Here is a 25241-nt window from a genome sequence, read left to right as displayed (position 1 = left end):
GTGTCAGAATGATGGACTCATTTCCAACTGGATTTTCTATAGAAAAACAAATGGCATGCGACATTTAATAGTGATAGACGTTCTTTTGTTTGTTACATTGTTAAAGATTAGAAGACAGTGATATTCTAATCAGGGACTAAATTTTCATTGCGTAGCTGCACTTCCAATTTTTACGACTCCATTTCTGACTGCACCAATTTATAAAAGCGTGCACAGACTGTACTATCGCAGAATTGTGTAGTCGCGCTTTGATTCCTGTGATCTTATATGGAGGTGAACACACTACTTGATGATTAGTAGTGCAACTAAACAGTTGAATTGGCTGCGAAACAATCGACAATCGCACAATAGTTATGCGATAGTTTAGTCTAGGGTGTGCGTCCGCTCTAAGTCTATTTCTTTGGTTCAACTTAGAACTGTTTGATGAAACTATGAGCTTGTGCACTCAGGACTGATTTCTATGCCCTATAATTGGATACCTTTGACTTGTTACATTGTTCATCTTCAAAATTGAACATAATTATGCAAGCTAAAGTCAATCTAATTTAGATTATAGTCCATTCTGATACGGTTACATTTTGTTTGGATATAAACACTCTTAAAGTCTGTGATGTTAGGACTCTACATAGACATTCCTCGAGCGATGAAACATTCTCGTAAAATTCTCGTAATTAAAAACAAATCGCTTGTTTAAATAACATAGAACATCATATATAGGCTGTTAAATTTATTTTCTGTATTTAATATCTCGTAAATATTACATGACACATTCGTTAATGTTCTACTGTCTAGCAAAAGTTAAATTGCTACGTTTCTCCGCGTAATATTAAAGTTATCTCACTAATTACTAGCCTTGTGGGCACTAAACATACAATATAACGACGTAACATCCATTATCTATAAAAAAAAGTATAGTAAAAAGAAATGCGAGCGATTTAATCGATGTATCGAATGGTAACAATATCGATCCTCGCTAGCGATCTCTGGCGGACCATAAAAACGGCGCAAGACCATATTCGGGCGCGGCTAATGAGCTTAATAGGCTGTCTGCAGACTACTCGCTCCCACGGGATCTCCAACGGATCTGTTTTTACTCGATAACCCCCATTTTGGTCGCCTATCCTGTCTTACGCTATAAATAAGAATGTTTGTTTATAGGCGTGTGCCAAGCTTCGTATCTTTTTAACATAAATGATTTATTGGTAACGTCATTTCTGTTATACTTGTACGTTATGCGTACATAACCTAAACATACCATGTAAGCGGATTTTTTTAAAGATTCCACTTAAAACCCAAGTATTTTAAAAGTGTTTACTTTGAACCCCATTGTTACTGAAAGGCAATTTGCTTTCGACATGTTATTCAAACAAAATATCGTGTTTTAAATACTCGAGATCTGACTGAACTTTATTAATAGTAACTTGCCCCTTGCTGCGTTGCAATAAAGCATATAATCGCAAATCAAGTACCGTTAAATGCTTCTAACCCAGAGTAGTTAAGCATAACATTGAACCCCCTAAGTATCGGCAGTAAACACTTCCTTAATGCTAGTTTCACACGAGGGTAGGTGGGTCAGAACGATAGAACAGAACGGTACTGCTATTGTTTGAACAAACAACGCCCGGATAGAACAGTACGGTCACTGTACGCTCTGCTTCACTACCCTACCCTCGTGTGAAAGTCGCATAAGTTTGAAATAAGTGGTCGTGTTTACGTTGTACACCGCTTCCTCCATTTAAGTGTGTTTGAGGTGTTCGCCTACTGTTTTAACATTTTGTTTACGTGTCCTGTACATGGTAACCAAATCTGAGGGAATTTACAGATTTTCCTCGACCATATCCTAGTAATTACTAATAGGTATGTATCCGACATTTTAAAACCACAGGAAAACAAGCATTTTATTAATTAGTTAATTCCACTTTCAAAAGACAATATGTAGAAAGTTTTACGTTTCATTCAATTTCAAAAGAACTATTTTTTGCCAGAACTTCTCTATATAATTTGATAGTAGTTCCTGCAGATAATTTTATACCAGACATAATATTAAAACCCCCATCAAAGAAACTGTCTTGCTACATGAGTGCAGCGAAGTTCCGCCTTAAAAAGCGGTGCGTGTTTCATGAGCTATTTCTGCTCAATGTTTTAAAAAAGCTTGACATGTGCGTTACTCTATTGATGATAAATTCCTAGAGGAAGGTTAAAAGAAGCGTGAAAGATTTGTTTTTAATTAAAAACAAGATCTCGACTAGTTAATATTTTAGCTACTGTTTTATCATACATAGTAAGGGGAAATGTCCTCTTTATGTACGTCTCCTCCTCCGTCAATTAAGGGTAGGCAACGCGTTTGCAGTTGCAGATGTTTATGGGCAGCGGTCGCTTGCCATTTCGGTGGATTCAAGTGGTCGCTTGCTCGTTTGTTACCTTATATTATAAAAAAATATATTAACTGTGTTAATATTAATACTAGTTACTAACAGAGCTATTTTAAAGGTTGCACGTTGAGTTGTTTCACTCGTATCTTATTAAAAATGCGGAAGTTTAGATGGACAAGACCAGATAGGCTACTTAATTTTGTTTTTATTAATACCGCGCGGATGGAATCGTGGGTTACATATAGTATTATATATAAAAATTACAATTATATTTTTAAAAGAAAGTCTATACGATTCTGAACATGTCGGTGAGGTGTGAGTTGACCGCGACTGCGTGTGGTCCGGGACCGCAAACTGTCCCGCGTCACGCGAACTGGACGCGCCTGGTCTTTGACCTGCGTCACCCGTCGCCTGTCGCCTTGCAAGGGAGCATTCTCTTACGACTCAAAACTTTGAGACCACAGTTATGTAGACGTTCCTTTGAATATAAAAAGAGCTCTTTATTTGTGTAATACATGAAAGGTGTGAATATTAATGGTGTACTTTATATGTAAACTATACTAATATTAAAAAGAGTCAAGATTTTTTTATTTCCGTATGTATTGAAATAACTCAAAAGCTACTGGTCCGATTGCAAAAATTCTTTCACCATTCAAAAGCTACGTTATCAGTGAGTAACATAGGCTATACTTTTTATAATTTCACGCGGGCAAAGTCGCGAGCAACAGCCAGTAAATTATAAGTCTTGAAACGTTCTCAATAAACTAATCATTAAGTGCCGTGTGTATGGCGCCATTTTGAGGAAAAACGTCTATAATAGACAGAAAATGTCGATAAATTATCATGTGGCTCTTTAAGAATTATTAACAATGGTTTCCCACTCGATATTAAGTGGCAATTATAAACTGATTCACCATTACTTTACTCTTTGGAGGGACTCTACCTGTCATGCATTCAATATTAAGTAATTATTCATTTCTAGTTATATCAGTGCATTTTATGATGTGAGCCCCGGTGGCTCAGTGGTTAAGGCACTTGTAATCTACAGGTCTTGGGTTCGAATCTCGCCATGTACCAATGTGATTTTTAGAATTTTCATATGTACATAATTTACCGGACGTTCTAACGGTGAAGGAAAACATCGTGATGCCTGCACATGTGGGAGAAGTAATTCAAAGATATGTGTGAAGTCAACCAGCAATGGGCCAGCATGGTTGACTATGGACTAGTCACCCTAACTTCAGGATAGGCTCCGAGCCCCTCAGTGGGGATGTATAGTGAGCTGGTGATGATGATGATGTTATGATGCATAATTAAAAAAACAACCATTAAATTCGTGCAACTGTTACAATTACGTGGAAAAGGATAAATATAGATTTCTTAAAAACTTATCTCGTAATCCGAATAAGTGGGACATCTGTTGTTTTCGAAGTACTTTTTTTATTACATCATCAAGTACGTAACAGGAATCTTTAATTCTCATAAAATAGTTTATAGCGAACATACAAGTCTCAGTAAAAGTAATAGAGTTTGTAACAACACTTTGTGTCATAACTGTACATCACATTGTGTGAACATTTCATAGATCAATGTGTACAGTCGAGCACAATGTTTTATTATCTATTTTTTTAAAATAATTTAACACTCACATTGCTATTACGTTCAAATCATGATACGTTTTGAATTATCAAATCTAAATTGGAAATTTAAATTGTTTCTTAAGCGTTTGGAAAACCATCTTTTTAAAAATAGCCCATGAATAGAGTATTTTATTTATATACAGTATATTATGTAATGTATGTATTTTATATAATTTCACACATAAAAAATTGTTTCTATATCCACACTCCACTACCACACTTTACACTCTACATAATATTGTAACACTGCAACAAACCAATCATATAGTTTTTGCGGGACCATATTTGTGTATTTATTTAAATTGTGTTTTTGTACAATAAAAAAATATAGCTTTAATTAAGTGGGAAGCGTATTAAATTCTTTGACTGAGACATACAAGAGCACGCACGGCCACGTTCGTGATTCATTTAGCACTTGAGGCGAGATATCGCATTACAGCGCTGCCCACGCCGCGGACAACGTGTTAACATTGTCACTGGAAAGAATTAAAACAAATAAAAGTCAGCTATCACGCGATCTGAGTTATACCGTTTTAATACACGCGATTAAACACTGAAAGACTGCACTCGATACTGTTAATTGGTTGAAAGTTATAAAGACAAGAGTTTATAATTTTCAGTAAGCATTTCTTCAGAAAAATACATAAACTAGGATTGATTGTGTCATCATAAAGAGTGACAGAAATGGTCCAACATTTTCATAGCCAAATTACTGTCATTCTATACTGGCATACTGTCTTTTTATTAGATTGGTCACAAAATTGTTATGTGTATATACTATTAGTATTCTTTACAAAACACAGCTAAGGAACGAGCTTTCGCCCTCAATAATTTTCGCCCTCAATTTACTAAAAAGAAACTTATAAGTAAATTTAACTACAACTTGAATTGCGTGACCTTAGATAATGTTAATTATATTAAAGACCTGGGAGTTACCTTAGACAGTAAGCTACACCTGGATTTACACATTGACAACATTATAAACAAATCTTTTAAAATATACGGATTTATCATGCGTTCCAGTGCAGAATTTAAAAATCCAACCACTTACCTCTATTTGTATAAAACCCTAGTTCGTTCGCAACTCGAATATGCTGTGCCTATTTGGAATCCTTTCTATAATAAATATATAAAATCAATAGAAGCTGTACAAGAAAGATATCTTCGTTGCCTAAACTATAGATGTTTTCATACATACTTATCGTATCAAGGCCTCCTAGCTAAATTTAAATTACTAAGTCTCAAATCTAGATGACTTCAACATGAAGCGGTGCTACTCCACGACCAGTGCCATAATAGCTACGACTGCATCTGTTTAACCAGAAGAATATCGTACAGAGTCCCCACAAGGGCTCATCCCAGAAATGTTTCAAAACTTTTTTCAACAAACTGGTCTCGAACTAATGCGGGCTTGCGGTCACCACTTAATCGAATTGTTAATTCTTATAATACCAATTTTAATGATATAGATATCATACAAGTAACTAAAAATAACCTTTAAATAGAGATTATAAAAACTTTGAATTATCAATAATATTAATATATCATTAAGTACCACTCGAATGTATAGCCTATTTATAGATTTATTTTATTATTATAGTTACTATGTGGTAAAGTTGTGGATGGCACATCTAATCAACACTTTTGAATTGTACTGTATATTTTTTTTTCTTGTGCTATTGTTCTTTTACCCAAATAAATGAAAAAAAAAATACCGTCCACGAATTAAAACCTCTATATCTATGCAAAATTTCATCGAGATCCATTAGGTAGTTTAAGCAACAAACTCTAACATCCATCCAGACTTCCGCATTTATAATATTAGTAAGAGGATTCGAACTGATACTTTTCATTTAACATTACACAAGATCGTACCGGTTTATCTGATCAGAAAATAACCTCAAAGCGTTTCTATTCAACATATTAGATGGTATTGCGATTTTATGTTCCCACAATGTAGAGGACCGTTGACATGTCTGTTGGTAAAGGCCATTTGCATATGCTCGTTCTAACCTGTAGCGTCTTCATATGCGCGGAGCTTATATGGAACTCGTTGGACGTTGAAATATATTTAATTACGGAAGTGTGGATATACAAAATCATATTTACGGTATCGATTACATTTGTAACTGGTTTATAACTGTTTGTAGAGATGTGTGTGTGTGTTTTGTTTATAACATAAGGTGGCAAATGAGAAGGCGGCCACCTGAATCCGCCAAAATGGCGAAGCGACCGCTGCCCATAGACATCCGCAATTGCAGATGCGTTGTCTACCCTTATTCGACAGAGGAGGAGACGCACACGAAGAGTATATTTTCCCGTCCTATGTATCTCCTCCTCTGTCAAATCCACTTCCCCTTCCCAACCTCTCCTTATGAGAAAAGGGTGGTAAAGAGAAAGGGACTTAAATTAGGCCTGTGAGTTCGACCCAATAGATAAACCGAATTTTATTCCGATGTGTAATATGAAAATGCTTAATTTTCTTTACTAGAATCCTTAAAATATCTATAGAGAAATTAATCGATTACGTTTATTAGTACTATCATAAATAAAATTAATAGATCAATTTCAATTAAACTCTTATCTACTAATTAATATTGTACAGTCAGCTTTGCAATAAACCGCAAGTGTTCACACTCTAGCATACTCCAGTTCTTTTATGTTCATAATAATTTAATAGCAAACTAAACGTATGCGCATTGTAGGCGAGTGTACTATCTTGTCTGACATAAAACGTCATCATTACGACTATCATTATTTTAAACTATGTCATTAATCTAATAAAGTAATCAAACAGTTACCAACGCGACTGTACCTGGTACATTCAAGTTCAATGTGCACCTCTCAAGAGGCTGGGCAGTTAACTATCCGCTTTATAGACGTCGATAGTAAAGGCAGTACACAAGCGATGATATTGATGAGTTATCGGCTAGTGTGAACGCACGTTTATCGCTCGTACTAGCATCTGGCACTTCACTACGCCTGCAGATCATCACTGCAACTAAACGCCTGGGAATTTTTCCATTGACTATTGTTTTATGATTCTAATATTTTAAAAATGAACAAATGACGTAGGGCTCGGATTATATTACTTAGTTTATCATAAACCTAAGATCGAGACTTAATTAAAGAAAAGAATTTTGTGTAGTAAAATGTAAAATCAAGATTCCAATCTAATTCCAATCTCAGAACTTACAATTTTGCTTGCTTTAGTAAACTTCTATTAAAATAATAAACTAATGTTACGCAATAATGATTTATTCGTGGTCTTTGATAGTTGGTCTTTTGTAGTCTGGCCGTTCTTTTAAGATGTGTCTTAATTTATTACGCTCATAAACACCGCAGAGGAACACAACTGTCCACAATCGCCGGGTTCACATTTTGAGGTTAGAATTGATTTTAAGCTAACGTAAATTTAACTGATAAAATGCTAATGCTTACATTACCTCTTGTTCGAACCCGTACATATACAAAGAATTAAATTCACTACCCATTTGGAATCAAAAATCGAACAGCTATCAATGTAAAAGCTATAATTTAATATGTTTTAGACTGTGGGCATGAAGCGACACTAAACCGGACAGGAAATAAAACTCCTCGACTGTACAGCTTACTGACAATGAAAATGTCCAATAACATGTCCGCATTATACAGCTGTGTAAGAGGAATGTCCATTGCGAGGCTTATATGTGTAACCTTTCACCTGGCTGCATAGATTAAGCCTTCATTATTGTAGGATAGAACTTTTTACAGAACTGTGATGCGATTATGGACTCAAAAGAGCTTGGCATTTCATTTTTTCACTTACTGTCAAAGAGCTTCGTTCCCTTTTCCATCTCCTTTTTGGAAACTTGACGGCAATGTTGATGCAATTCTGTTAATCTAAGTAAATGATACTTCGGACTTGTTAATGAAGTTAACTGAAAAATGTTTCTTTATTTTTATCAATTCTGCGTATAATGATTTGCTTTACAAAAATGTTATTCACACAAACATTATATATTAGATGATAAATATATTTAGTAAAGATAATTGTACTCTATGTTAAAGCCTTATAAAAACTTCGAAGTTACAAGATTTCTCAATTAACGCGTTGCCATGACAACGCCGGATAATAAGTAACTTTATGTTAAGAGGTGTCAGCGACTTAATAACATCGCGATAACTTGATACCGGGGTCAAGTCATAAAACACACACCTTACTGGTTAACACCTTATTTTTACCTTTAAAAACGGTGGTTTTATACTGTTAATTTTGAAAGATATGAAAGGAAAAAAGCGAACAAAATTTATATGAAGATTTTTGTAAACCTGACACGATAGCTTTTATGTAGTAGTTGCAGCTACAACCACCAGTTTTTTTTAATTCCTGGACAATGTTTTAAGTGATCTCAGTTGGGATGTAATACTAAACTTTGTCCACAGGTCGTGCCGTGCTGGACCGCTTGAGCAGCACTACGCTAAGCGAGGTGCCAGGAGGCGGTACCGCGGACGGTGGCTTGCTGCCGGCACCGCTCGACGCCGCTGCCTACTCGACTGTCTTTGCTAATGCTACTTGCGGCGACAATGGACCCGAGGATTACTGCCGAGATACACCGGGAAAGTAAGTGACAGTGATGATTGCTAGATATAAAAACAGTTGAATGTGCGCCTTAATTTAAGCACTGTATAAATGTTATTAGACGGGGTTTAGTGTGCGACGTCTGCGAGGGTGTCGATGGATCACCGGCGCGGCGGCACCAGGCGGCTCTCGCGCTAGATGGAGACCCCGCCACCTGGTGGCAGAGCCCTACACTCGCTGGCGGCGAGGAGTTCAGCCATGTCGAGCTTATCGCAACGTTGCCTGCTGTAAGTAACTACTTCATAAATAATTTCATGTGTAAATGTTAACTTCAACTTTACAGTGGTAGAGCTCGCTTTAATGGCCGAAGGCTAGCCTGGTGAAATACCACGACCACACCGAAGACAGGCGTGAAGTGGAAGTAATTCCGCGATCCGTTTGATAAATATGGTGCTGGAGGCCCAACTTTAGTTCCTTTTTCATCTCACCTTTATTCTTACAAGAAAATAATGAGAAGGAAACGTGGATTTGACGGTGGAGGAAACACATAGGAAGAAGAATTATCTTTTTCATTCGTCCCCTCCTTCGACGATTAAGGATAGGCAACGCATCTGCTATTACGAATGTCTATGGCCAGCGGTCGTTTCGCCATTTTGGCGGATTCAGGTCAGATGGCTTGCTCGTGTGTCACCTTATGATAAAAAATAAACCAATAAAACTACATACTTTTTCTCATTGATGCAACGTGTGTATACAGAGAAAAGAACTATGGTGCCACAATTTATGCGTGATTTCGTCTGCATTAATTTATTATATCATATTTAAACTAATGATTCATGGATTTAATTAACATAAATCATATCTCCAGTAATGGTGAAAATTATTCTATTCCCACAGTATGTTTTAATGTAATGTAGTATTTATAGATAGTGATTACCATATAGAAATCCATATATAGAATCAGACAGTGTAATATATTGCTAATAGAAATGATAATATCATCACCAGCTCACTATATGTCGCCACCGAGGGGCTCGGAGCCTATCCTAAATTAGGGTGATTAGGCCATAGTCAACCACGCTGACCAAGTGCGGGTTGGTCGACCTCACACATATCTTTGAATTTCTTCGCCGATATGTGCAGTTTGCATCATGATGTTTCCCTTCACCGTAAGAACGTCGGGTAAATTATGTACATATGAAAATTCGAAAAATCGAAAATCACATTGGTACATGGCGGGATTTGAACGCAAGACCTGTAGATTACAAGTCAAGTGCTTAAACCACTGAGCCACCGACGCTCTCTCATGATAATATGCATTAACAATAATAATTAAAATGCATATTCAGCCAGTTAAAAGGTTACCTTAATAACCTTTCCTAACTTTCACTTTCGCGATAGACCTCCCAGGTTAAATAAATTAAAAACTGGAGAGAGTATTTTGTCATCTTTAACTATTGTCTTAGAAATATGAAGGATTTATTTTTGCAATGAAAATCTTATTTCCTACTTACGAATATGGTATGTTGGGCTACCGCTATCCCGCTAATATAAACATTTTCAGCCTTAACATTGTTACTATGCTTTGAACTTTGTGTTAAGTTCAAGATGTAACCGTTTATGTTATGTTAACTGTTAAACGATGATTTATGAAATCACGAGCTGATGCCCGCGACTTCGTCCGCGTGGTATTAGAAAACATACGAACTATGTAAATTACAAAAAGCTACGTATCCCTCGGGAACCGGACATTTCTCGGGGATGAAGCTTATCCCATGGGTACTCCAGACTTTGTTTTATGTCTGTGCCAAATTTCAATAAGATATGTTGAACTGTTGCAGAATGATCGAGTAAACATTAAAAAACTAAATTAATGAATCCCACGGGAACCGTAACTATTCCTAGGATAAAAAGTAGCCTATGTGTTCTTCCAGACTATGCTCTAAACCTGTGCCAAATTTCATGGAGATCCGTTCAGCCGTTTAGGCTACAAACGCTAACAAACATCCATCCATCTAAACTTTCGAATTTATAATATTAGTTAGATTAGTTAGATTACTTTATTCAAAACAATTGTTTATGATAACCACTTTTTAATACCTCTCAATATCAATGCTTCAGGTTTACTGCATAACTTTGCTGTAGTCGTTATAAATTGAACACAAAATCTTCATACTGTTAAAAGCGGGAGCACACCTTGACTAATCTATCGCACAATTGTTTTGCGATTGTCGATTATTTCACAGTCAATTCAACTGTTTAGTTGCGCAACTAAAAATCGGCTAACATAGAAATTTAAGCGACACTAAACGGTCGTGCGATACTTTAGTCAAAGGAGTGCGCCCGCTCTTAACCTCTAAATGACATTATCACTGCAATTTATGCTCTCAGTGACTATCGTTTTAGCGACAGTTCAGATATGCCGCGTGAAATAATGATAAATATAGAGATACAAACATCTAGACAGGGCCAAAATACTAACTTGAAAGTTGACCAAGCAAGAAATATACTAATAGCCAATATTATGCCTAGAATTGGCAGTTTAGGTAGACTTTGAAGATGGAATATTTAATTTCTTGATAAGACTCTTTTGAATCGTCACATGCTCTTTAAATGATAAGATGTTCTCCTTTTATCAGGTATTCACCTATGAATCTTAAACAAGACAACATTAATGTCTTTAACCGGTAATCGGTATATAAGACGATTAGCTTGTGCCCGCGACTTCGTCCGGGCGGAAAAAGAATAAGTAGCTAAAGTATTGTGTTCTTGTAGATTTGTAAAGATGTTTTGTAGATATTTACTAACAAACATCCAATGAAATATTGTGTACTTTCCACGATTGTTCTCGACGGAACATCACTGGGCCTGGCGCCTCGTCTAGTTAAGGCTCGGCAACTCGGCAATACATTGCAGTGTGCGGGGAGCTATTAGGCGGATAGCATAGGCCAAGTATTGACTCCCTTTATCTTAGCCATAAATCGAAAACAGTCGTAGCGCTTGCGCCGACTAGGGTGACCATGGGTTAGTTATTAAGGGACAGTCCTTATAATGTATGCAATTAAAATTTATTCAGAAGTCGAGCCTTGTCATCGATGTGTTGAAAGTTTTTCTCAGATAACTGGTTGATGCTAAAAACTACTCTTCACAATCGAAATTAAGATTACTACAAAATAATTATTATAGTTATGTTTTTTTTCTTAAATGTAAAAACTCTGTATAATCCATAACAAATCGATTGACATAACATGGTAACAATAAGTTATTTTTCTTGTGGCACAATGCTCGCCGCACGGAATGACAAAACGTCGATCCAAGATAAGATATGATCGAATCCGATATTTTATTTTACAAAATACGCTGAGAATGTTTATGAAAAAAAACATGATAAAAGTATGAAAAAGTAGCTCGACCACTTAACTGTGTCGATAAGGGGCAAGGGATGGTCAATAAATTAGGTCGCTCGCACGACCACCCGTCACTGCGGAATGTCCTGCGCCGCGCCCGCCCCAGCTCCATACATAAATTATCCTTATGCTTGTTCGGGCGTCGCGTGACTAGGATAAAATTGTTTGATGAATACACCGGACTTTGTTAATCCTTGTTAACTAGCCAAAGATACGAAAAATCGGCTTCATCCTCTTGTTGTCGTTTCAGGCTTGTTTTGTTTATGTCCTGTGATCTACTCTATCTATTTAAATTCAATTTGATAAATAGTTTTGGTATAACTTTAGTTTTCACTACAATAAGGCACTACAATAATCCTTTGTGTTTTTGGAACTAGCAGCAAATCGAATGACCGATGTTTTGGATGAGCATAGAAATTTTAGCACCATTTTCTTCTTGAACTATTCGACAAAGTACACAATAAACTACACAAGTACCAATAAATAAAACACTTTAAATTTCCACAAAACTCAATGAATTCTTAATCGTTGTGTAACAATAGAGTCGCTTGTGGGTCGGGTGGGGCGAACAATGGGGGCAAATAGCCGCATATCGGGATAATAGGCCCTCGATACCGATCTACGTTACATCGTCAGCGGACGCCGTAATGGGCCGTGGGGCGCTACGTGAATCATTGATGTAGGGTGACCATACAACCCTATAATTTTCAGGACAAAAATAAATATTATTTCTTAAACACGAAATATTAAGTTAGATTAAATTTAGAAACATTTATTAAAAAAATGTATTTGTAATTTGAGTCTTTCTTTGACTTTTTAAAAATAAATGAACGCTGCAAAACATAAAACGATCGTATTCCAACATACTACGTCACGTGTTGCAAATTTATGACGTGATAGTTACCTCCCTGCGGCGACCCCTTTGCCAATATAAAACATCCTCCACTTTCCGCCCTCCTACAGCCGCGGCGAAACTTGATCGCTCTGAAAAACAACTGCATGCCGACACGTGAAAGTTTAATGAGTACAGTCGCGTGCTACATGTCTTATTTAAATTAACGCCCGTCCTGGACTCTTGAAGTAAAGCATTTCATAATTCTGACATTGTATCATCGTGAAGAGAAGTTTCAGGTAAAAATTCAAACGTTTTTAATAGCGCTTTCTTTAACTATTCAGTTATTAAAATATTAAACTTATATAAAAGTATTACGACAGTGACTGTACTGCCGTCCAATTTATCCGACTTTGTTTTTACAAGACTTCGTAAAGGTTACCTGCGATATTTTTCGTGGTTATGAATGGCGGTCGCTTGGTACAGAGCCTTGTGACAAATTCACAAAGAATTTGTCGCATGCTCTGGTTTGTGGATATGCTCACGGTTGAAGGCTCTCGCAAACAGTGAACGAAGCATGAAATGGGTAATCATAGGTCGTGATAAATCTAGTGTTTACGAGACTGTAAAAATGAAGGGTTTTAGTGTGAAGTGTTTTTAATGTTTTTTTTTTACTGGAGTCCTTTTAATAGGTTATAATACGATAATTTAGCTGTTAGTTGTTGTTGTATTGTATAGTTTTTAATTTAGTTTTAGTACGAGAGGATTGGAAGGTCGCTGGGAGGCGGCATGGCGCTATCAGATAAATTACAGATAACGTGATGATGGATGGCGTCTGCCGGCGCCCGCCTTCATTAATATCTCCAGTATTTTTACCATTAATATATTGTTCTGAGATCTTTATTATTACCTCTTTTAATTTTTCCTGTTTTAATAGTACTTATGAAACATTCATTAAAGTTTAATAATCTCAGTTCTTAAGGTAGTTATTTATGACAACTAGCTTGCGCCCGCGACTTCGTGGAATTAGCCAAAAACACTAGAGTAATTAGCCTATGTGTTCTTCCAGACAATCTTCTACATCTATGCCTTTCATCGAAATTCGAACAGCTGTTTAGGCTTCAAACTCTAACAAACATCTATCCATCTAAACTTTAGCATTTAAAATATTATTATGACTAGCTTTTAATCCTAAAACTTAAACTAAATGGGAACCTTAGACAATCAGACAATAAGATAAATTTTCGATCACAAACTTTAAAGTCATTTTGAACAATAATTACCCGGATGGTAACATATATTTATGATTTGATCCAATTTCCGCTTGGAGGCTATTAAACCTTAATTGGTTCAACCCGTTTCATTTTAAACTAGCTTTCGCCCGCGACTCTGTCCACGAGGAATTAAAAAAAATACAAAATTAGCCTATGTGTTCCTCCTGATTATCCTCTACATCTGTGCCAAATTTAATCGAAATCCGTTCAGTCGCTTAGGCTACAAACTCTCAAAAACATCCATCCATCTAAACTTTTATATTTATAACAGTTATTAGTAAGAAGTTAGAAGTAAGATTGATCGGAAAAGTATAAAACAATATTAGTACCAGCAACATAGATTATGTACCTAACATTACTTTAAAAGATAACTGAAGAAAGTGAACCCGGAACACCCTCTATGATCAGTAATCATTATCGATTGTAAATTTAATTTCAAGTAATTTATTAGTGATAGAATCGATAAAAGTTGTAAAGATAATTCATTGAAATTATCAAAAAATAATAGTGAGTAATAACACATAGTAAAGAAAGCACAATTTTGAAGACATTGGATGTACGTTTTTTACCTAATAACATGTGTCAAGTCTTTATTTTAGTCTGTTGTTTTAGTAATGGTATCGTATTACTAATGTTTTGTTTAGTGCCCTCTTCCGGAGTACTCACGCAACTTTGACCAAACCATTAGTTCATGTTATAGAAGCCTTATGTATTACAAACTAAATACTTTAGTAATCCCACATGACATAGATCATGGTTTTGAACAACAATATTTAATGAAAAAACAGAATTATCAGATTGACGTAAATGATAAGATAACAAAGAGCGTATAAAAATTCCAAATACAATGTCCAATGCATTATCATAAGCATAGTTTACACAGTTAGCTAAACAAACAATGTTTAGTATGTTAGTTATTTCGATCCAAATGACTTCATTTTAAATATAGACAGACGGTCATTTTAAAAATACTTGCAAATTACTATAAAACAAACAAACTGACTTTCAAGGCGACAACGTAAAGATTATCGAACGCTCCGTGGCGATGTTTAGACAAATACTGAGCTTGTTGGCGACTGAGGGCCGAGACTGCGACTGAGCGCCCGACACTCTTTGCCATGTATTTTATAAAACTACCCCCACTATTCCTTCCGTTACTTTAAATAAAGAATAGCTGTTCCCTGCGATTTAATCAGCATAAAATTATTTTATTGTTTACATGTGTCAAATTGTCAATTGCAAATGTCAACATGACATGACATGACAAAACTTAGTAATCTTACTTCCTTGATGTTGGTAGCAAATTTATGGTCGCTTTCCCACATTAGGGTTTTTAAACAAAATATTTACCCCCTAAGTTTAATGGCGTGCAAATATATAACCTTAAGCGTGACATAAGTGTAGGGCTTTTTATTTAAGAACGAATTATTCAAAAATATGCTGTAATTGCTGACATCTTAGGCAACAAAGTATTTACGCTTTATTATATTTGTACAGATAACTTTAAGGAATATATCAAAATAGTTAAAAATCTAACAAATATCAATTGTTATTGTTGTTGGTAAATAATAAAACAATGAACCATTTTTAAATGTTTTATTATGTAAATGTACTTTTTAAATTAAATGTAACATAAGTATAATACAACAAATCAGTCCCTTAAAGTTAAACTATTATTTACAATATATTAAATAAAAATAATTATATACACATCTGGAAATAATAAATAGTTAACTTTTTTATTATAAGCCATTCGAGAAATTTCGACCAATACAATCGTAGCGTAAGATAATCTTTATCATGAAATTTTTGATATTTGACAAGTATTATCTGAGCCTACAATCACACTTGGATGGCAACATGACAGACGAAACAGATAGAAATTTACTACCGATTATAATATTTTCAGCCTTACAAATAAACGCGGCAAAATTTAATGTTCGTAAGATACGGGTTTCTTACCACGATTGAATTGTTTTAGCCCCCGATATTTCGGCACAGTTGTCGTGTGCCGGCACAGTCAATCGTGGTAAGAAACCCGTATCTTACGAACATTATATTTGTAAAAACCACGACAGTTTAAAGTTATATAGCGGCAAAATTTGTACTAATATTTGCTTATACTCAGTTTATTCCTAAGTTTTAAGGCTTTGAATGTAGCGTACATAACTATCGCAGTGAAAACGCACTGTTAGATGTTTATATTTCACTTAACATAGTCAACATTCTATTTATAAACGTTTATTTATAAAAGGATATTGAAGCTAACTGCAATGAATGATCTTCAAAGCTTATCTTTGTAACATAACACAAGATAATAGACTTGATTGCGTATAAATTAACAAACACATACAATACACAACTTTGTAGATAAATGCTTGATACTTATGAATATTACACACAAACGTCTCACTCATATTCAATATAAAACCTATTTTTACATAAACGAAAATTAAAAACGGCTCAACTCTTGTTTTTATACTCCGGTTCGGCACTGAGTGCGAGACACGACGTGACCGCGAACAAAATCTGAGTAATACTGTCCCTGACGAAGGACCCCCGAATGTTCTGAAACTAGTCGGTGCCGTCACCGGAGGATAAAAGCGTGAGTTGAGCCGTTTTTAATTTTCGCTTAACGTCTCACGATAGTTTAAAAAATGTAATTATTATTACATAATTATACTATCAAGGTATTATGACATACGTACGAATTATCATAAAAATATATGGATTAGATATAATATTACATTAGTTTCATTTTACTTATCAATCATAAACTTTGTACATTCAAAAATGACAAATATGCAAAAGTCTTGATACCTTTAAGCGTAGGCGATGTCCGACTAGAATGACCCATAGCAATTATAATAGATTCGACTATTGTATACGATGGGATATCTAGGGTCTACAAATACAAATAACATTTCTCAACAAAGCGAAGCTACCATTAGTCGATTTGTAGATAAAATAAAAGGATATTTCTCTAATAATAGTTTTGTCTGTCTGATCAAATTTTTTTTGTGACTGAATGGCCACTGTTTGCCTTGAAGAGGCATTTACAAATCCACCGGGCTTGTAGTGGCCGAGCGCAGATGGCGCTTAGCCTAACCTCGTTTATGAGTAACTAAGCTCGAGGGCTCACTCAGGAGCCTTGTGTTATCAAGCTTCGACTAGCATGTACTAACTGCTGATTTAGAGTCATCAATTGATTAAACCAGTCCCTTAGTGAAAGATTTAATTAATTTACACAAAGGAGCTGCTAATAATTATAATGATACTGAGGTAGCCATCAATCGGGTGCTAGGTTGTTTCTAAATAACCCTGGTATATTGTCAGTGTCACCTTTCTTCAGCGCCACGGTCAATGCAAGACCAACGACAGCGCCTGTCAGCACAGCTACAGCGATCGCCATTATTCTCTGCGCGAACGTCCATTTTGAACACGTCCAATACTGCTCACGTATTACACTGGAAGAAAAAAATATGCACTTGCATTACAAGCAAAATAATGCAAGTTTTAGCCTAGTATAACTGGAAATAGCTTCATTAGTACACCCATTGTAGTTCTAAAAGGTATCTTAATGTGCAGTTTGTATTTGGTACTTAATATTTCCTTTATCTAAATGTTTAATATGCAATTAAATTATATAATTTCATTCAAACTTATCCATATAATCTGTCATCGGCTGGCGTTTGATCGATGTCGCCGCTCCTGCAACCTTGCCTATCTTATCGGCTTGCAAACAGATCAATGGAAACAAAAAGATATGACCGCAACATATACTAGCAATTTAAACAATGTACATAAAAATTAAATCCCACAAATTTTCTAAACTCTATACTTTCTACATTGGTTTAAATAGTTTTTAAATGTACAAAGAGATTGTTACAAGTACTTAAACGTCAAGTTCGGTTATATCGCATTCCTGTATCTTATTAATCCAGCATCACTGAACCTATAAAATATTCCATAAGAGTAATTGAAAAAAGTTGACAACGTTTTAAATAAAGAGTACGACTATCCCTTACATGCTGCTTGTCAAGAAAGAGATAATAATCATGTATAAATACATGTTGCATGACAGCCGAAACAATAGCAATTATACAATAATGATTCTATGGAACGTATGTAAAGTGTGAGGAGAAATTAATCAGTGCAATAATAAAAGTTATCTGTAGTAAAAACCCACCTGGTAGGCGGCTCAACAACACGATCAACACTATTGACACTACCAACGTAAGCAGAATTCACATATACAAAGTCACTTCTAGACACTTTAGGAGTTCCCCGTTTGTCATTTGTAGAGTCACGAGAATGTCTCATGACGTGAACCTTTACATCTTGTAGACTCGTCTCTGGATTGTTGGTCGATTTGGACATATTCACGTCTGTCTCACATGACAATATCTCTATATACTACACGACTACAGTCTGACTGAAAACTAGATATAATATCGAGCGGCTCTAATCGTTATCAGTGAGATAACGTAGGCTTCCGATATGTTGCGGGATAAATGGGTCGCTTTTGTTTTTTTAAATGTAGCCCTTGTTTGAAAAGGTAACTAATAAAGGTAAGTTTGTAATGATTTTTAATAAAATTGCCAAATCAATGAAAACATTCTCAAAATTCAAGGGCTTGTTGTATTATAAAGATAGCTGTTATTTAAAAATATTACTACACTTGTAAAAGCAATTTGATTCATCAATACGACTTTTTCAATATGAAGGTTACTGGATGCTAATTTCTACTTGTCAATAATTTTGCAAGAAAATTGTCGACGTAGCTCCACCATTTGTTTCAAAATCTCCCGTCTCTGAGTTCAATTCACTTTATTATCTTACCGCTTACAGACACGGATTTGAGAATCTTGAATTTCATTTTGTCTTAGTGTATCAAATTATTTTACAACAATCAATAGATAATAATCACAGATTAATTCGCGTTATCGTTTTTATTGTGACGATACTGAGTCACACTGATGTCGATGACTAATATCATCCGATAGTAATCAAACTTTCACAAACAATGTTACATGCTATTTTAATATTGCAACATAAATATATATCTATATTAAAGCAAGTGACCACCTGAATCCACCAAAATGACAAAGCGACCGCTGCCAATTGCCATCCGAAATTGCAGATGCGTTACCTACCCCTAAACGAAGGAGGAGGACACGCTCATAAAGAGGATATTTCCCCTTCCTTTGCGTCTACTCCGCCGTCGAATCCACTTTCCCCTTTCATCCTTTCCTTATAAGAAATATATAAATAATATTTATCTATTTTTACCTAAAGCAAATTGGCATAAAATAAACACAAATAAAGTAAATATTAATATACGTACAAACAAACACACAGGCATATGTATTTAGACTAGAATTTATAAAGATTACTGAAAACAAACTACCTAACTTAAATGATACAAACGTTACGGACCAAAGTTAAAACAAACTACAGGCTTTCAAATGCACAGACGACAAAACGTCGAAATACGCAGAAAGCCGCTGATAGAATGTCCAAAACTGTGCCGAGATAACAAGGTCGAAGGAATGGGAAAAACTGGGGACAGCCGCGTGCCTCGCGCGCCCGCGCCGCAGCCTCATTAGTGGCCCCATACAAGGCTTGTCTGTGGCTCCCTCCGTCGTAAACGAAACATAAGTGGACATCCCACCCTTAATTAACATAATATTTCATTTTTAATATACTGTTCACTTTTAAATCAATTGTCTTGAGATATAAACTCGTTAATGAACCTTCTTGTCTTGTAAACAGCTTATCTCAATCTACGGATCTTTAAGAAATTTTTTAACTTGAATAAAAATAACTGTAATCTAAATATCAAGGAACAAAGTTCTTTGAATATTTATTTTGTTATAACAAGACTTCCTTTATTAAATAAGAATCTTATCAGTAAACATAAAAGTTTACTTACGATACTAAAAAATACATAAGATCTATTTACTACGATATTGTTTTCGTTCAGGAAGTTCGTAAGTTCAGAAAGTTTTACTTACTATCCGTCTTATAAAAATAGCTAGCTGTTCCCGTGCGGCTTCATCCGCAGGAAATTATAAAAACTTTATTTTATTGTTTACATTTGTCAAATTCTCAATTGCAAATGGGAAAATTACCGTTAGCTTGTAGTTTATGTTCCCTTTCCCACGTGAGGATTTTGTCAATTTATTTACCCCCTAAGCTTAATAGCGTGATGTATAGCCTAATGAAAATATATAGAGTGTCGTACATGTGGGGCTTTATTAAAGAAAGAGTTATTCAAAAATATGCTGTGATTGCTGACGCCCTATGCCACGAAGTAGTGCGTGTTTACGCTTTATTATTTTAGTATAGATTTATGTTTATAAATAAGATCCGATACCAAATACCTTGAATAAAAAAACATTTATTATCTAACTACCAAATTAGTAATTGGGGAAACACTAACTTCGATAGTATATCAAAAAGCATTGAACTGTGACTTTAAAGATATCGTGGCGGGTGCGAGTTGTGTCGATTGAAACTTAACAAAAGTTTCGTAAGCTTTAATAGATCGATTAGTTCCGAGCTTTCGTTGTTCCCACAGCGAGCAGCACGCCGCCGCCACGCCGCGCCGACACTGAGCTTAATAGTGTTAATAAGAAGCACACGAAGTACAGCGCTAGTGATGTACATTTGTTGTTAGTGGTCTTAGTATATTGACTATTGAAAATAACTTCAAAATGGTTACAATGTCGTTAAAACTAAATTCCAACAGTTCTATTAAAATTGAACAGTTGGACTGAAGATATAGAGAACTTTAAAAAAAGAAAGATTTAACTAGATTGTAAAAAGTTCTTCAGTTTTGGTGGAAATGAATTTCAAAACGCCGTATTTATAATTTATTTTAAAATAAATCTTTAAATTGTTTTTATAATTTTTATACAACGTTATTCTAATATGTAGGAACGGTTTTGAGAAAAAGGACCACTAGTACGGGCACATCACTACGCGGATGTTAGATGCAGTATTCACTGTCAGTGTAACGCAGGCTGTTGTTTGCCGACGCATCTGCTGCGGTCATTAATGGAACAGACACATTAACTGTCATCACACATTGACACAAAACATCTCACTTAAGAGCTTCCCTTTAAGGGAGTTTGGATTTCATTTGAACTTTCATTACTTTAGTAGCTTAATTCTAAGAACTTTAAATTTTAACGATAACAGCAACTGTATTGTTAAATATGAGAACAACGTAACCTTTTTAAAAATATCCTAAATTATTTAACATGTCTGTTATTGTTTGTTTTATTGCTATAATAAAATTTCCCACGCGTAAAGTAATTGTACAGTTTAGTTTTACAGTGCTTTTATCATTCATTGTTTGCCAAACTTGATAGACATTGTACACAGAATTGTTACAATATTGCTCCTAGAAAGTTAACTGATTCATAAAATCTGGGTAACAGGGTTTTTGTTAATCCTACTTAGTAATACTAGTTACATGTGTAGTTTTAGACAACTTATTTAATTGATACTGTCGCTTTAAACTCAGAGCAACACTTCTCGTCAGGACTCAGGATGCGCGCCAATATCCACACTTCTAGTGACACTGACAGCTGTCAGCTAGGGACGTGACGTTTATGCCGATAATCTAGAGTTGCGCCAATTCTATATCACGGTACTAATTTTGTTCTTAACAGTAAATACGTGGTTCTTGTATTTACAGTTAAAAATATACTTTTTTAATTTGATGATTAATTTATTTCAATTTCTAATTTCAGAAAATGGAACTCTTGCATGTCATCATAAAGTCCGGACCATCGCCGAGACCATTAGCCTGGTCTTTAGAGATATCTCCAACAGAAGAGGGTGAGGAGTGGAACTTAATACGGGCGTTTGGAGACCGGGAGCACTGCAAGAGGCTGTGGGATCTGAGGCCAGAGCGAAGGAGGAGAAAAGTCAGAGGGACTAAGAGGATGAACAGATCGGACAAGCCAACGTGTTCTACGCAATTCGCGAGTCCACGGCCGCTAGAAAACGGAGAGGTGTGGGACTTTAGATTTTTCGTTCATAGATCGTATTAGAATTAAGATGGTGGTTGCACTTAAAATTCATAACTATATTGTACACAATCTTTTAAATCATACTATGAGTAATATCAATGTTATCGATAATTATGTTATTACTGTAGTACTTTCCCAATGAATCACCTTTTGAGTTTGATGATATATGTTTAAGTAGGCATAACTACAACAGTGTAAGTTTTGTCTCGTATTCAGTGTATTAGATATCAATACAATTTCGCAAACGGTGTTATTGTTGAATTGTCAAACGCCTGCCAGAAGTATTTGCTAATTTATTTTGACAGGCGCTTTTAATTTATTATTATTTTTTAATGTTTCGTGCTCTCATGTTATTAGATGCATGTGGGCATGGGCGAGGGCGTAGTGGCACGACGCGTGCGTGTATCGTTACGGGCCACGCACGCTGCGCCTACGCGGCAGCAGTACTACACGGTGCGCGAGCTCACCCTGGCCGCCCGATGTCTATGCCACGGACACGCCGACCACTGTAACGTCGATATTGAGGTCACATATCTATAGTCACTTAGACAATACCTGGCACGCTTGTTATTTATTATATGAAGATTTATTGTCCTCCAGGGTGCGCAGTGTGTTTGCTCGCACGGCGCGTGCGGTGTACATTGCGAGAGGTGCTGTGCAGGCGGTGCGTGGCGGCCGAGCGTGTCGTGTGATATGCTCGCCGAGCCCTCCGCCACGGACTGCTCGTGCGGTCAGCGCGGAAACTGTTCCTACGACGATACTGGAGCTATACTCTGTGTTAATTGCACGGTCAGTTATTTGACTATAGAAAGTTAAAAGTTATTGTATAATTTTGCATATCTAACCCAACACTGTGTGCAGGACAATCGTGCTGGGCCGCTGTGCGATCGATGCTTGCCGGGTTACTACAGCGCGCTGCCCGACGGACCCTGCGTGCTCTGCGAGTGCGACCCAGAGGGCTCCGATGGTAGGACAGTTTTTTTTTTAATAAATATGGACACAACTTTTGCCAGATTACGTATTTCTGACCAAATTATTGTTAATAGTGCACGCCATCTCTTGGCCATATCGCTCCATTACATTGAGTTAAACATTCCCTTCCAGGGTCGTGTGAGTGGGACAAGAAGCTGCACCGCGCAATATGCAGGTGTCACCCTGGCTATAGGGGAGCGCAGTGCGATGCTTGCATGGACCCCGAGGCCGCCTTTCCCGGCTGTGCGGTGGAGGTAACCACACCCGCCTGCAAATGTGACCCTAGGGGTATCGTCGACCCCACACGCATCTGTGACGAAGTTTGCAACTGTAAAGTAAGTATTTTTGGTGAAATTAAACAGCCAAATTTCTATCAAATCGACGCACTTTGCCAGTTTAGCTGGCTAAGTTAGCAAATGTCAGTATAACTAAGTCTGTGGTTCATAAAATATGTTTTTTTTTTTCTGGTTATTATTTCAAAAGTTAAGCACATTGTTGTATTGCTTTAAGGCGAACGTGATAGGTGAGCGATGCGACACGTGTGCGGCTGGACACTACGGACTGAGCGCGGCACTTGCAGCAGGCTGCCGGCCCTGCTACTGCTCGCACGTCGCCGACACCTGCGGCGCGGACAGGGAGCCCGGCCGGGACGTAAGCCCAAAAACTTTATCAAATTATTATAACATTTGGAGCTTGCATATCCATTGAATATACATTAGTATGTCAATTACGTATTTAAATTTAATAAACATATTTTGTGTTTTTGAGGAAAGATGGTGCTGCCCCTCGGAGATGCTTGGCTCATCAGTGATCTGGATGCAAAGGAGACTTACGAACCCTCAGTCGATGAGCAGGGTAGACCATTCCTTATTAGTTATGAAGTAAGTGATGTCTCTAAACAAAAAATTCTTGCTTTATCGCAGAATCATTTAAGACAGTTCATTTTTCACACATTTCTACTTTCAGATAGAAGGTTGGGAGAACTACTACTGGTTGACAAACACATTCAATGGAGAGCAACTATCGGCGTATGGCGGAGAAATCAGATCCAGTATATTTTGGGGAGTGGCACGCGGCGACACTGGAGGAAGTCCTACTACCGGCCCCGATGTCATACTTGTCGCAGCGGGTATGATTTAAAAACAAAAAACTTATTACACTTAGTTCCTCGGGACAGCGTTGTTATAATATGACTGTGTTGTAAAAAATACAAATGTGTTAATTTTAGATGGGACTCGATTGCTGTATAGCAATAGCAGCCACGAAGAGCCGGGCCGGCTAGAGCTGACGGCGGCGCTTGTGGAGGGTGGCTGGCGTTCGGAACTGGGCGACATGGCCACGCGTGCCGACTTACTCGACATGCTTAGCGACGTGCATGCTCTCATGATCCGAGCGCACTTTCACAACGATCAGGACGAGGTGAGCTTAGGAACATCAGTAGTGGAACAAGCTGCTGGTCCTGCTGAATTTGGGGTTAAAACTCTGCTTTCTACGATAGTACTATGGTATTATGGATTCTAAAATGTACATGATAGGTCCGCATGGAAGGTGTGGAGGTGCGTGGCGCGGCAGGTGGAGTTCGCGAGCGCTGCGCGTGTCCGCCGGGGTACGCGGGTGCGCACTGTGAGCTCTGCGCGTGGACGCACGCCCGGCTGCGGCGCGCTCCCGGTTCGCGCCCCGCCTTTGAGTGCGTGCCTTGTCCCTGCAACGAACACGCCGGGTGCCGTACAGGTAAATACAACTGTACAGCCTGATTTTGTTAAATTGTACAACTGTACAGTCTTTAGGAAATAACAACGTTTATTATTTTATTTTTTAAGTCGATGGACCTTGCGGTCAATGTCAGCACAACACTACGGGACTGCATTGTGAACGTTGTTTGCCTGGACACTACGGCAACCCTGTTCAGGTATGAATTAGCCATTTTAAAAAATGTATTCCTATGTAATTGGCTATTGGTAACAAAATATATTTCTTGTTGAATATGTCAGGGAGCGTGCAAGCCATGTGCGTGCCCACTGTACCTGCCCTCCAACAACTTCAGCCCCAACTGCGCGCTGGCATCCGCCGAAGGCGACGATTTCGTGTGCACGCAATGTCCTGACGGTTACACTGGAGACCATTGTGAACTGTGAGTA

At 36.9% G+C, this 25241-nt stretch overlaps 2 protein-coding genes across 2 annotated transcripts in view; one reads left to right on the top strand and one right to left on the bottom strand.

The window, feature by feature from the left end:
- LOC106109953 (laminin subunit alpha-2-like) overlaps window positions 1-25238 on the top strand; it is a 41061-nt gene extending 15823 nt beyond the window's left edge. The window contains exons 2-15 of the mRNA XM_013291611.1: window positions 8438-8615; window positions 8695-8860; window positions 21850-22113; window positions 22489-22656; window positions 22732-22920; window positions 22993-23098; window positions 23236-23438; window positions 23614-23754; window positions 23877-23984; window positions 24070-24232; window positions 24332-24522; window positions 24639-24834; window positions 24924-25012; window positions 25095-25238. Of these exons, the coding sequence (XP_013147065.1) occupies window positions 8438-8615; window positions 8695-8860; window positions 21850-22113; window positions 22489-22656; window positions 22732-22920; window positions 22993-23098; window positions 23236-23438; window positions 23614-23754; window positions 23877-23984; window positions 24070-24232; window positions 24332-24522; window positions 24639-24834; window positions 24924-25012; window positions 25095-25238 (2306 nt within the window). The remainder of the gene's footprint in view (window positions 1-8437; window positions 8616-8694; window positions 8861-21849; window positions 22114-22488; window positions 22657-22731; window positions 22921-22992; window positions 23099-23235; window positions 23439-23613; window positions 23755-23876; window positions 23985-24069; window positions 24233-24331; window positions 24523-24638; window positions 24835-24923; window positions 25013-25094) is intronic.
- Window positions 17161-18510, bottom strand: LOC106110044. The gene is made up of 2 exons (XM_013291728.1): window positions 18276-18510; window positions 17161-17553 (listed from the first exon to the last, which is right to left on the bottom strand). Exons 1-2 carry the CDS (start codon window positions 18464-18466, stop codon window positions 17376-17378), a joined length of 369 nt encoding a protein of 122 aa, XP_013147182.1. The 5' UTR covers window positions 18467-18510; the 3' UTR covers window positions 17161-17375.
- Window positions 25239-25241: the final 3 nt, after the last annotated feature.

Source organism: Papilio polytes, unplaced genomic scaffold, assembly GCF_000836215.1.
Source record: "Papilio polytes unplaced genomic scaffold, Ppol_1.0 DF820956.1, whole genome shotgun sequence".
Taxonomy (NCBI): domain Eukaryota; kingdom Metazoa; phylum Arthropoda; class Insecta; order Lepidoptera; family Papilionidae; genus Papilio; species Papilio polytes.
Note: the sequence above shows the minus strand (reverse complement) of the source record. Positions and strands in the feature narration are given on the sequence as shown.

Coding starts and splice junctions, on each gene's coding strand:
- LOC106110044 (XM_013291728.1), bottom strand. CDS start 18,466: ATGTCCAAATCGACCAACAATCCAGAGACGAGTCTACAAGATGTAAAG. Junction 17,554..18,275: donor GTTGTTGAGCCGCCTACCAG/GTGGGTTTTTAC, acceptor TTTTTCTTCCAG/TGTAATACGTGAGCAGTATT.